The sequence below is a fragment of the Hylaeus volcanicus genome, chromosome 4 (genome assembly GCF_026283585.1).
Source record: "Hylaeus volcanicus isolate JK05 chromosome 4, UHH_iyHylVolc1.0_haploid, whole genome shotgun sequence".
In the NCBI taxonomy this organism is placed as follows: domain Eukaryota; kingdom Metazoa; phylum Arthropoda; class Insecta; order Hymenoptera; family Colletidae; genus Hylaeus; species Hylaeus volcanicus.
In genome coordinates, this window is record NC_071979.1 from 25,943,267 (window position 1) to 25,955,622 (window position 12,356).

At 34.1% G+C, this 12,356-nt stretch overlaps 4 protein-coding genes across 6 annotated transcripts; 3 read left to right on the forward strand and 1 right to left on the reverse strand.

The window, feature by feature from the left end:
* Window positions 1–308: 308 nt before the first annotated feature.
* On the forward strand, window positions 309–3,020 carry LOC128875676 (syntenin-1-like). The gene is made up of 8 exons (XM_054121484.1): window positions 309–592; window positions 817–882; window positions 949–1,149; window positions 1,212–1,322; window positions 1,415–1,650; window positions 1,755–1,908; window positions 1,990–2,099; window positions 2,176–3,020. Exons 2-8 carry the CDS (start codon window positions 832–834, stop codon window positions 2,228–2,230), a joined length of 918 nt encoding a protein of 305 aa, XP_053977459.1. The 5' UTR covers window positions 309–592; window positions 817–831; the 3' UTR covers window positions 2,231–3,020.
* Window positions 3,021–3,170: 150 nt separating this feature from the next.
* On the forward strand, window positions 3,171–8,059 carry LOC128875668 (protein brunelleschi). 2 transcript variants are annotated; one of them, XM_054121461.1, is made up of 12 exons: window positions 3,171–4,415; window positions 4,531–4,804; window positions 4,875–5,073; window positions 5,152–5,363; window positions 5,435–5,633; window positions 5,724–6,138; window positions 6,224–6,444; window positions 6,521–6,878; window positions 6,943–7,099; window positions 7,171–7,348; window positions 7,433–7,656; window positions 7,721–8,059. In XM_054121461.1, the coding sequence occupies exons 1-12, from the start codon at window positions 3,478–3,480 to the stop codon at window positions 7,910–7,912; spliced, it is 3,567 nt and encodes a 1,188-aa protein (XP_053977436.1). In that variant the 5' UTR covers window positions 3,171–3,477; the 3' UTR covers window positions 7,913–8,059. The 2 variants fall into 2 exon arrangements, with proteins under 2 accessions (XP_053977436.1, XP_053977438.1); XM_054121463.1 differs by having other exon boundaries at window positions 4,274–4,405.
* Window positions 8,060–8,330: 271 nt separating this feature from the next.
* Window positions 8,331–10,461, reverse strand: LOC128875671 (ATP-dependent DNA helicase PIF1). The gene is made up of 2 exons (XM_054121466.1): window positions 8,533–10,461; window positions 8,331–8,465 (listed from the first exon to the last, which is right to left on the reverse strand). Exons 1-2 carry the CDS (start codon window positions 10,034–10,036, stop codon window positions 8,407–8,409), a joined length of 1,563 nt encoding a protein of 520 aa, XP_053977441.1. The 5' UTR covers window positions 10,037–10,461; the 3' UTR covers window positions 8,331–8,406.
* A 12-nt stretch (window positions 10,462–10,473) lies between these two features.
* Window positions 10,474–11,635, forward strand: LOC128875677 (DNA replication complex GINS protein PSF3). Of its 2 annotated transcripts, none has more exons than XM_054121485.1 (4): window positions 10,474–10,739; window positions 10,831–10,975; window positions 11,066–11,195; window positions 11,282–11,635. In XM_054121485.1, exons 1-4 carry the CDS (start codon window positions 10,532–10,534, stop codon window positions 11,507–11,509), a joined length of 711 nt encoding a protein of 236 aa, XP_053977460.1. In that variant the 5' UTR covers window positions 10,474–10,531; the 3' UTR covers window positions 11,510–11,635. The 2 variants fall into 2 exon arrangements, with proteins under 2 accessions (XP_053977460.1, XP_053977461.1); XM_054121486.1 differs by having other exon boundaries at window positions 10,474–10,637.
* The last annotated feature ends 721 nt before the right edge of the window (window positions 11,636–12,356 follow it).

Genomic DNA, 12,356 nt, shown 5'->3' on the forward strand with positions numbered 1-12,356 from the left:
GTAATAATACAAACAGTATTCCTTACAGGTGTCGTAATAGGCGAATTTATTTAAACATATCGATGGCTCCATCTTACAGAAACGGTGGAAACTATTTTCACTACAAACTTGGGAGTTTTCTCACCGATGGCGCCACTAGTATTAAAGCCGGTATTAGTGTAGTTCAATGATTGGCTGCTTGTAAACTCACCCGCTTACAGAACGGCTTCGTGAACGGTGGATGCATAGTGATCGAAACATCAAAAATTTCGACAAGAGTTTCACCTCTATAAGAGTACTCTATGGTACGATGTCATATGACTGGAGGAATCGATCCAATCGTCTGTTTGCGATTGCATATTGTACACAGCAATAGACCAATGAATCAGCTGTTGCGACGGAACTGACGTTTCGCTATCCACTTCAGTCCACTTCTAAGAAGTGTTGTCATTGTGTGTCATCATTTGTGGCTTATCAATTCTATACGAAAAATACCTGCGGTACGTCTGAAATTGTGCCATTTGCATCTTGTTTACATAACATAGTGCAATTACTATTCGGAAGCTTCCTTATTACAAGCCAAGAGTTGCATTTTATTAACTACATTTAAAAGGTAAAATATGAGAACTTATTTGTAACTCCAAAGTTTGTTAAATATGCGGCATATTCATTAGATTGGTATGCAGATAATCATCTGCTGAACATTAGTCCCACATGTGTTATCACTGAATGTTTCTCATTGTTTCCATATTATTACATTTCAAAGTAAAACAAAAATTTTCAGATCAATTCATTTAATTATTTTTATCCAATTAATTTGTGCATGTTTATTTACAGAAAAATCTGTACAAAATGTCTCTGTATCCTACTCTTGAAGATATGAAAGTGGACCACATGATGAAGGTAAATCATAGAATTTCAACATTTGGCTGCAGAATTACAAATAATATAAAAATATTTCATCTATAGGCTGAACAGCTGCAAGCAGAGTCACAATATCCTGATATTCCCACCATACCATACGAACAACATAATGTTCTGCCATCTGCACCTGCCTATAATCCATCTAGTATTTTGTATCCTTCGCTAGGAGAATACATGGGGATGGAGCTTACAGAGGAAGTGATAGTACAGAATATGCCTGAATATGCTCTTGTGAATCGTAAAAGTGTAAGTAACATGGCATTAAATATATAATTATAAACATATTAAAGTCTAATTTTACATTTCAGATGGAAATTAGTATACCTGCGCCATCAGGACCATTAGCAGGCATGGTTGCACCATTATCTGGACAATCCTTAGGATTGCAAAGGGCACAAGTTACAAATGGTATAAGACAGGTAAGTAATTTCATGTGTATGCATATCTATATGTATATGTAAGAAACAATTATTGCAGCTGCTGTTCTGGTATTATTACTTGATTATTATAGGTAATATTATGCAAAGACAGAAATGGTAAAATTGGCTTAAGAGTACATGCTGTGAGCAATGGTATCTTTGTGTGTCTTGTAAGTCAGAATTCTCCAGCTGCACTTGCTGGATTACGATTCGGCGATCAAATTTTAAGTATCAACGACGAATACGTCGCTGGATATACGATGGAACAAGTTCATAAAATGCTGCGAAATGCCGATGTAAACGGGATCAGAGTCGGTATACGCGACAGGTTAAATAATTTGTTTTTAATTTTTAAATGTTTATAATGTTCTTAAATTGCAAAGAAAGTGAACGTTTCTTATAATTTAAATATTGCTACTAAATTCATTTCAGACCATTTGAACGTACAGTAACCATGCACAAAAACAGCAGTGGACATATCGGATTTCAGTTTAAAAATGGAAAGATAATTGCGTTGATTAAAGATTCCTCAGCCGCTCGAAATGGGCTACTAACGGATCATCAAATAGTAGAAGTTAACGGAAAGGTATATTACAAACTTATGGATCGACGAATTTGATTCGATCGGTAAAATACATAAATTTTAAGTTTATGTAAAATGTTTCAGAATGTTATCGGACTGAAAGATAAAGAAATCACGGCGGAGATTGAAAATGGTGGAAACATTATTACCGTAACAATTATTCCGTCGTATATGTATGATCACATGATTAAAAAGTACGTTCATGTTAAAATATAATAATATATTTAATTGTATGAAATCACAAATACTAACAAAAAAATTTTTTTTCAGAATGAATACCAGTTTATTAAAAACACTCATGGATCATTCTATACCAGATGTTTAAGCGGACGTAAATCCATCCGCGATATCCATTCAAATGATTGACGACTTCAAATTTGCTTTAATACTATGCAGATCTACACACGATACCTTACGCATTTTTCGTCGATAGAAGAAATGCTTAACATAAGCATTAAATTACAAGTACAACGGTGTTTATATTTACTGCATTGGTTACATAGTTAATATATTACTTCATAATAATCGGATTCTTTTTTAACTAAGAATTTGATAAAAACAGTTTGATGTTATCCATTATTTCAGTTATGTTTATGTTGTGAAATGAATTTTTAAATCGCACACACGTTTATGGCCAATGAATATTTAATAATTATTAATTGGATTAATTTCAAATATTACGTATTTATAATTGCATTTTTAGGACCAAAGTATATATATTTTTAATAGATTGGTTATGATAATTATCTCTTCATGAAATAAGATCGTAATTATAATAGCAATTATATACAAATTAGATGGAATATATATAGTTACTGTTTACTCTTGGATTATAACCATCGTCTTACCGAATTATATATGACCATATGTATTAATAGTTGTACGTTTTAAAAGTCTCTATAACGTTAATACTTTTCTATGCAGTTTTATCTTGTACATATATCTATATATGAATACTTATCTCGACAATGTTATTGCAATCTTTATTTTATTATACTAAACTACATGTGTAATCACTATTCTGGAACATAGTACTGTAATCAGTAAGTTTTATACCCATTTTGTTTATTAATGTGCCAATGTTATGATCTATAAGTTATATAGCTTAAGACAACAATAAAGTATTATACACAAAAAAGTTTTCAAAGTTACTTGTTTATTATTCCTCTACACTACACAAAGGCTCTGCTAGTAAATAGTGGCTAGTAAGTTTTCAGTTACGCTGCGTAACTTACGCACGCGTGTTTATACTTCATTCAACTTACGCACGCGTGTTTGATCTATTTTGAACATGGTAGTTTCTGATTACCATGTTGCTTGCGTAGCAAGCAAAATTGAGAGAGTGTGATGTTATGTGGAGTATATCGGATTTAATTATCGGGTTCAAGATTCGTCATACAGCTGTTACATTACAGTAAGAAGGGTTATCGTTACCTGTGCGACTTGAATATTTCTTATCTACGCTGGAAGCTTGCCAAAAAGCAAGAGGGGATGCTTTTGACATATTATATTCCCCTCAAACGGCAAAAATTAATGGACACGTGTGTACCATTAGGGTAGTGAGTGACATAAATGCGCTCGGCTATCAGTGTTATTTTGTCGAGTCCGGTACCCGACAATAAAATGTCTCATCCCGATTACGAGCAAACTGCTCACGATCATGCGGCCCTACTTTTGCTCCTGAGGCCCATTGGTACACAAATCAAACAAAAAACTGTCACCAGGTTATGCGAACGAATAATTAAAGCAGGTAGCAGATTTACTGTCGCCGATTCTACAGGTGGAACCCGTGAAATCATTGCTAGATTTGTCAAAGAACATCCCGTGGAAAACAATGATTGGGGAGATTTTCAAACGCACAGAAGACTATTAGGATTAATCACATTTGGAAAATATGACAACCAAGCTGAACTCAACGAATTATGTAGAATTCACGAAACCTTAAAAGTAAAATACACTGCAACACTATATGATTCACGTGCTATACTTTTTGGGCCGGTGGAATCAAACAATCCACACGAACCACCACTGTCATTTAGCACTCCTTCAAACTTCAAAACACGTGGTGTATTTTATACCGATGAGATCTGCTCTGATCTTGAAGTTCACATTATGGAGTGCCTTAATTCTCTGTTTTGGATTCTGGAATCCAAAAGATTGGAAAGGTCCAGAGAAAAAATAGATAGGGTTTCCCTTTTGTTAGCACCTTTTGAAAAGAAAGATTTTATAGGATTAGATTTGGAATCCAGAAATAATAGAAAAAGATGTGTAGGTCGTATGACTAAACATTTAGGTGATTTATGTCTTCAAGCTGGACTTCCAGCAGATGCTTTAAGCAACTATAATTCTGCAGCCAGTGTGTTACAAGCTGTCAATGATTGGCTATGGCTAGGAGCAGCATTTGAAGGTTTATGTGCAGCATCTGCTTTAGTGTTATATCCAAATATGTGTAGAAGTCTTCCATTGCAAAGAAACTCTTCCCTTCAAGAAGGAAGTCCAGGTAAGCAGAGGTATGTATAATTTACACTTATGCTTTTTGTTTAAACATTCAGAAACAAAAAGTCATCTGAAATATACAAATTTGTTGTTTTTGGAGTAGAATTGGTAATGATTTATCATATTTAGACGAGGTTCACAAGCGGTTAATGCTTTACCATCACCACCTGCTGTAGAAGTAGTAAAGAGCAATATGCCACATATTTTGCTACCTGAAGAAATATCAAAGAAATACCGTGAAGCAATAGTTCATTATAGCAAATATCAATATGCTGGAATAATAGAGACAGAAGCTAGTTTTAAAGCTACAAGGATTTCTATAGAGCAAAATTGCACTTTACAAGCTGCTTCATATTTAAATAATGTTGTACTTATAAATTTACCATTAAGTGAACAAGAGAAAGTAAGTAACTACACCGAGAAAATTACCAACTTATCAACTACAATGGAAGTACATATCTGCAACATTTCAGATTGATCGATTTACCACATTGTCAGATTTATATATAAGTTTTGGTTTTATAAGAAAAGCATCTTTTTGCTTAAGATTAGCTGCAACAAGACATGTGTCTCAAAATAATCCCAACCCAGATTGGCAGCAATGTTATAATTTAATGTTACAAGCTACTTCTGGATTTAAGCTATCTTTAGATCCTATTGACATGTCTCCTGGTAAGTTTTATTATGACAATACTACTTTTTTTAATAACGTTATAGTAAGTAAATCTAAACAAAAATTCGTTTACATAGATACACATAGGGGTTGGCCAGTTATTCAAATACAAGTAATAAATGAACTTGTTGTTGCTGCTAACCGTATGGGTAATCCAGCACTTGCGACAAGACATATGACATTTTTACTTCAAACAATGTATAACTATTTGACGCCTAACGAACGCAAGGAAACTGCGCTACAGCTTCAAAATGTATCTCAACAGTGTGAAGGTGCACCTGTACCACTCGTAAGCATTGCAAAACTGTATTAAAAATTCGTGACTTACAACGATTAGGAAAAATGAATTTCTTCCAATAGGTTTTAGATTCTGGAACAGTTATACCACCTGCCAATCTAACAAATATTCCAAAAACAAAATCGTTCGTTTTGAAAAATATGCAACCACATCTTCAGCCTCAAAAAATTGAAAGAGTCAAGGAAGACCATGGGCCTTTTCTATTTACACCAATTAATTTTGGTTCATTAGAGAGAAAAAATACATCCAAAAGTAAAGTTGGTGTGTTCATGTTTAAATTATTAAGACACATACACTACATCGTTTACAGAAAATAATGCTTGCTTTTACAAAATGTATACATGGTTACAGATTACTTATGGGTTGAGGGTGATATTTGTGAAGTATCAATGCAACTTATTAATCCCTTACCATTTGAACTTCATGTGTCTAATATGAGACTCCTTACAAATGGAATAGTATTTGAATCAATCCCGGAGAGTATTACGCTTCCTGCTGAGTCAGGACCAATTGCGGTAACGTTAGCAGGAAGGCCTAAAGAAATTGGAGACTTAGAAATACTCGGCTTTAGTACGCATACATTAGGAGTGAAATCTAACTGCAGATTAAGGTCCATGGAAGGAATGGCTCATCCTCAATATACCGTTGAAGTAGTTCCAGCCTTACCAAGGATAGAAGTGGCCACAAGTTTACCTCAAACTGCAAGTTTCAGTTCTGGAGATAATATAGTAACTAGTGCAAGTATATCACTCTATGGTGGTGAAAGGTATGTTTCAATATACATAAACATTTCTAATATACATAAACTATACTTTTTAAATTCAACACAATATCCGTTTATCCTGCTATAGTGCTGAGTGTACTGTAACTATTACAAATTCCGGCCAAGTTCCTATTGAAACTATAGAACTATCGGTACAATCTACACTAGATACGATAACCGAGAACAAAATATTCAAATGGAACGATGAAAACTTAATGTCACAATTACCTTTACAACCTGGTGTCAGTGCGAGTCTTACCTTATATTTGTACGCGGCTACAGATTTTATAGCATCTACGTCCCGGAATGGTACTATTATTTATATTCACTTACATCTTTTTTATAAAATAACATTTCCATTAATATTCACGTGGATACTTTTTAGACATTACCAGCAGTACATATCTTAGTCAGCCAAGCAGTTTAATGTCTCATTCGGGACACAGTTCGTTACCATCTAGATTAAGTTCTCCATCGCATACCAAGCGACAATCCGAGCTAACTTCCTCGTTTAGATCAGGCTTAAGTTCTCACTCTGGTAACTCTTCCATGGCCAGTTCGCGTTTATCGAAACTTGCTGTTCCGTTACATACTTCAAATGTTATCGAGGGTCAATTAAAAATAAAGTACTCAGGTGGTAACGGTTTAACGGCAGGTTATTGCCGTACTTCGTCTGTGTTTGTAACCATTGAAATGTTACCTAGCGTACAAATTACAAATTGGGATGTACTTCCAGCAGAAACGTAAGTAACAAGTCGGTAGTTGAAGTGTTCAGATACACGCAATATTTGTAAAATATATTTTCAGGCCATCGCAGTTTTATCTCGTATTAGATTTAACAAATATGACCAATCATGAAATGGAATTACATTATACACAAACTAAATGTATATATATGGAGGGAAAAGAACCGTGTAGAATTCCTGTACCAGTTGATCGATGCCCGCTCAATAAATTATCTATGGTAATAAACAATTTTTCGTGTGTAGAAGTACGAAAATGCAAATGCAACTTTACTCCGTATCTTATTCATAGTTAAACGGAGTCGGTGATATTGGAGAACTTCAACAAATTTGTTCAGAACACATTGCCTCGTTAGTTGATTTACGGTGGCAATTATTAGGCACAGAATCAATTGGAAAAGCAACCCTATCCGGCATTACTCTCACTCAAGATATGTTAGACCTCGTTAGAATGAGTCCTTTACAATGGGGTATATTTTAATCATAGATTATACATAAAATTTTCATTTATTAATTATCGAATTAAATTAATAATTGTTAAATGGTTCTTCTAGAAATAAAAATAAATGATGCACTTGTAAAGGCACAAGATGAACTTACATGTAGTTTAGGCGAATGTGTTAGCATTGGAATAGGGATATGTAATGCTTTGAAACATCCATTGAGCGATCTTATATTGTCTATTAATTTCTATCAAGATCATCATAATGGAGTTAATAATTATCAATTAGAAACGAGGCTATCAATCGCTGGTGCAAACAAAGTTATACTTCCAGCTGTGAGTTACTTTAATAATACAAATATTGCAATATTTGATTTGTTTTAATAAATTTTTTTTTCAGTTACAAGAATATGGAAGAGTTTATCACGAATGTCGTGTTGTATTCTTCACGGCTGGACAATATAAAATAGATATTCAGTGTTGCAGTAAAGAATCAGCCCCAAATACACCAATACTTTGTTCGGAATTAATAAATGCTGGGCATACATGGCGTTATATACCACCAATAGAAATAACTGTTGACGACTATTAACGTACCTAGAATAAATGAATGCGCGGCTCCGTAACATTTGTAAAAAAGTGAAAAATAAATACATCTACGTCTTGTTATAATAATTGAATGTGAAATAATTTAATAACTTATACTTTTACTTTTTTTAATAAAGGATACAAAAATCTTTGTTTTTATTTTATTATTCAAGTGCCAATGAATACCACAAACGTCGGCCAATAAGCTTTCGTCATGTCGCGTGATTTTGTTTTCAGTTTTTTTTCGTGTTGAATGAAGGATACAACAATACAAATACAATCATGTTTTCTGTTTTTTCCCCAAGGGAATCATTTCCATTTCCTGTAAATTTCTTCTGAATTTCTTATAGAATAAAAGTACGTCGGTATGCGCCCATACTTGTTGACTATTAAAATCTAGAACTCGTAACGATTCCAAACTTTGCGCTCGCGATAATGCTACATATGACTGACCAGCATCAAAGACTCTTGCTAAACACATTTCAACACAATCTAATGTCAAACCCTGACTTTTATGAATAGAAAAGGCCCATGCCAGTTTAAGTGGAACTTGTTTCCTATAAACAACAGTTCCTGTATTGGTTTTTAAGTTCCACTTCTCTGGCTTTGCATGATATTGAATACCTGATTTAAATTGAACTACTGGTACATTATCCACAAACTTGATAACTACACCCCTGGCTCCGTTTACTAGACCATTAGAAATATTTATATTTTTCAGTAACATCACTTGGGCACCTTCTTTCAATGTAAGTTTACCAGGAACATTTAACTGTTGATTCATGGTTGTAGTCATAGATTGATCAGAGTCTTGAGCTACGAATACTTTGGATTCACCTTTCAATTCGTTTAATTGAAACTCATTAATCTCTTCAGCTTCATTTACATGAGAACAAAGTCTTGTTGCTAAAATTCCATTGTTCTCAATTTTTTGTTTAGCTGTTGCTTTAAGAGTTTCCACAATATTGTCTGTGATTCTACCTATCCTAATATTATTCAAAATATTTATAAACTCAGGGTCCTTCTGTCTATGAACAGTTCGTAGTTCAAAATTAAAGTGTACACACTTTTCCCATGCTTCACTTTGAAAACAGAACTTTGCTGTTTTATCTCTAGAGACAGGTGGTAATTGAAAGAAGTCTCCACATAAAATCAGTTGTATCCCACCAAAAGGTCTTTCATTTCTACGTATATGCCTAGCAACAGCTTCAATTTTTTCAAAATATGTTGCCTCAACCATAGAAATCTCATCGATTATCAAATGTTTTGTTTTTCTCCAGAAGCTAGCAGAATTACGAGCAGCCATTTGGTAACATCTTCCTAACTGAGCAGTTCCCAGGCCTATTCCTGCAAACTGGTGTAAAGTAATCCCACCTATATGACAAGCTGCAACTCCAGTACTTGCTGTAGCCATTGTAGCATCAGGAGGAAGCGCTGCTATTATTTTTTTCAGTAGAAATGATTTACCAGTACCAGCACTCCCAGTAAAAAATACATTTTTTCCATTCACTACCGCATTTAAAACTTTGCTTTGTTCTTCTGTAATTTGTGTCACTGTCGGATTTTCATAAAGTTTCTTTGCAGAAGTGCTTCTTATCCCATTTTCATCTGTACGTTTCCTCTTTTTTGCAGCACTAGGGGATGGTGTAGTAATTGTTGCACGTGAAACGCCGATAGCCCTCTCTTTGGCCCTGTTTACCTCTGCACTTGTTGCAGGACTAATTTCCTGGTGGCCACCCAATGACTTATTAGAAAGTAGTTTCTCTTTCAATGGATTTTTCAATCCCTGTCCTGACTGGTTCGTTATTTTGATGTATATTGTCTTCAAAAAATTGATTAGTTGAGTAGTCGGTGCATTCGACAAGAATAGCGTACAATTATCATCCTTAAACTTTATAGAAGCTTTCCCATCAGTCATAAATTTGTTAAAAACGGAGATGGACTTTAGCGGCAGCTTCGTTACTAGGTTTGATTTCTCGGCTCGTATTTCGACGAACATTTCACGAAAATTATTTCTAACTAAGCGTAGAGTTGCCGTTCGATGATTTAACTTCTTTTGAATCGAGCCATGCAAGTCCGTTTGTTCTATTATCACAGAGCAAGTCACCGAACAGTTATCTTGATCCATATTTACGAAATTATTACGTACAATTGATCAAGTAAAAACGATACACTAGTTTTAAAAGTCTCTCGTCATATTAAACACAAAATTACAGTTATTTTAAAGGTAACAACATTCGATCTAGATGTAATACCTTGAATACATGTTTTCACATGTTTTTAGATACTCGGAGACAAGTAGGTGGCGCTAGTATACATGACAAATATATAGGTTAGAACGTATCTGCGAGCCCCACAAATACCATTATGAAATCTTCAGTGTAGTGAAGCGTTTGGTATTTACCATGAACGTCCGTGGATCACAATGGATTTAAAAATATATGAACCTTTGACATATGTCAAAGATCTAATACGACTATAAAACTGGCGCCTTTAATCGTCCTAAAAAGCATGCGCCAGTGAGAGGCGGGAGCCATCCCTGACATCAATGCACGTGCGTGAAAAATCCAACCTCTCTGACAACAATAACAATATTCCCGCCAATTCCCGCGCTACTCGTGAAATGGCATGCCTTCAAAGTTATTCACCCAATTATTTTGCAATAAACGATATTTTGAGCTCCGAAGAACGTATATCTTGCAAAATCGAAGTAGAATTGCCGGGACTAGGTAGTCTTTGCTTTATGTTTACTAACCTTAGCCATCCTAACCAAACTACATTGTTATTAATTTGCCGCCAAATAGTATCACCATTACACATAATAAATAAATGTAAAAAGTCTGAACTGCTGACTTGTATGAATACCATTTTATTATATACTGTAATAATTTTAAAACTTCAGTTTTATGCCCATCATTTAAGGCTTTTTGGATTCATCGTCCCAGTCTGAAAATATAAAGGTGGGATCAAAACTGGAGTTTCCATTATGGTTAGCAGAGTCATTGAAAAACCTGCAGAATCCTGTAGTCACTGTTCAAATACCAAATATATTTAAAGAAGGATACAGGTATGGGTTTTATTATTATTAGATGTACACAAATTTTGTTTCATGCGTACATATTTTTGCTTTTACTTCTTTTGTTTATATTTTTTTTAGGGAAATTTTAGGAGCTGATGCAGATGCTGTTACTTTAAGCAAATGGAATCCTTACTTCTATGAGTTGGGAATTCATGTGCAGAAATTTGGTGACAGAGAATCCGACCAGATAACTGAAAGTTTGTTACAGGTAAGATCTTCTAATTGCAGCTATATTAAATTAAAAATTGGTTTATAGACTCCAGTAATTTCTATATTACATTTCTTTACTTTCAGACATTTAAGTCTCGTTTTCGATTAGTTATGGATTGGGCTCAAAATCCAATATCGGATCCAACATTGGAGACTCAACTTCCTCGACTTGAAAGAGATCTTTTTCTGCATGGAAGAAAGGCTAAAGTTCGATTGTTAGAGTGGTTGAAAATGGGTACTAATAGCATCCTTCCTTCTGAAATTACAGCTAACTTGAAGAAACGAAAACGTTCAGACTACGAACTTGAGTGAAATTTTTAATTTATAAAACAACTGTGTAAATATCCGTCATTTAACTTTTTTAATTATGCATGGAATGAATTGATATTTTATGTAATAAACTGTGCCTAGAAATACGAATAAAGATTCGAAGAGAAAGTTATAGTTTATGTAGGTAATTGGTTTTGGGTATGTAAGCATTTAGTTTTAATTATTATCAACTGCGTTCCGCACGTTTTTTTAAATTTGCTAAAAAAGAAAAAGTTGGTGGTGCCATCTACGGTAGAATTCTCAAATTGGTTTGGATTATTATTGGTTCAACAGTAATGGTAAGTGGAACTTATGTGATGGTAAGTTACCTTCGATGGTAAGTTACCATCATATAAGTTCCACTTACCATCAACTAATCATCCTTCTCTTTGGATAAAAGTTTTAGGAAAAACTTATTTTTAATGTTAATTCCAAATATTACACCAGCTTATAAATTAGTTTTTCAGTTATTGTATGAATCAGTTTTTCAAAATATTCAATAGAAATGTTATTGAAATGTAGTGAAATATACTGGAATGTCGGTAAATATAAATTGGCGACAAACTTAGGCGTTTTGCCGCCGAGGGCGCTGACCATACAAATTTGTTCTTCCCTCTGAACATGGGGTTGAAGTGGGTAGAAAGCAATGATTTGATAAAATCCACAGGAAACAATTACAAATACACATTCATAAATATACAATAACACAATAATCTTATTTCTAGTACTGACTTGTTCTAATCCCTGAGAAAAACAGTGTGGTTGAACACAGAAACAACCTGAATCCATGAACCGGCGAATGAAGGAACGATTCAAATAAAAAATTGTTATCTTTTATTTAAATTTTGGT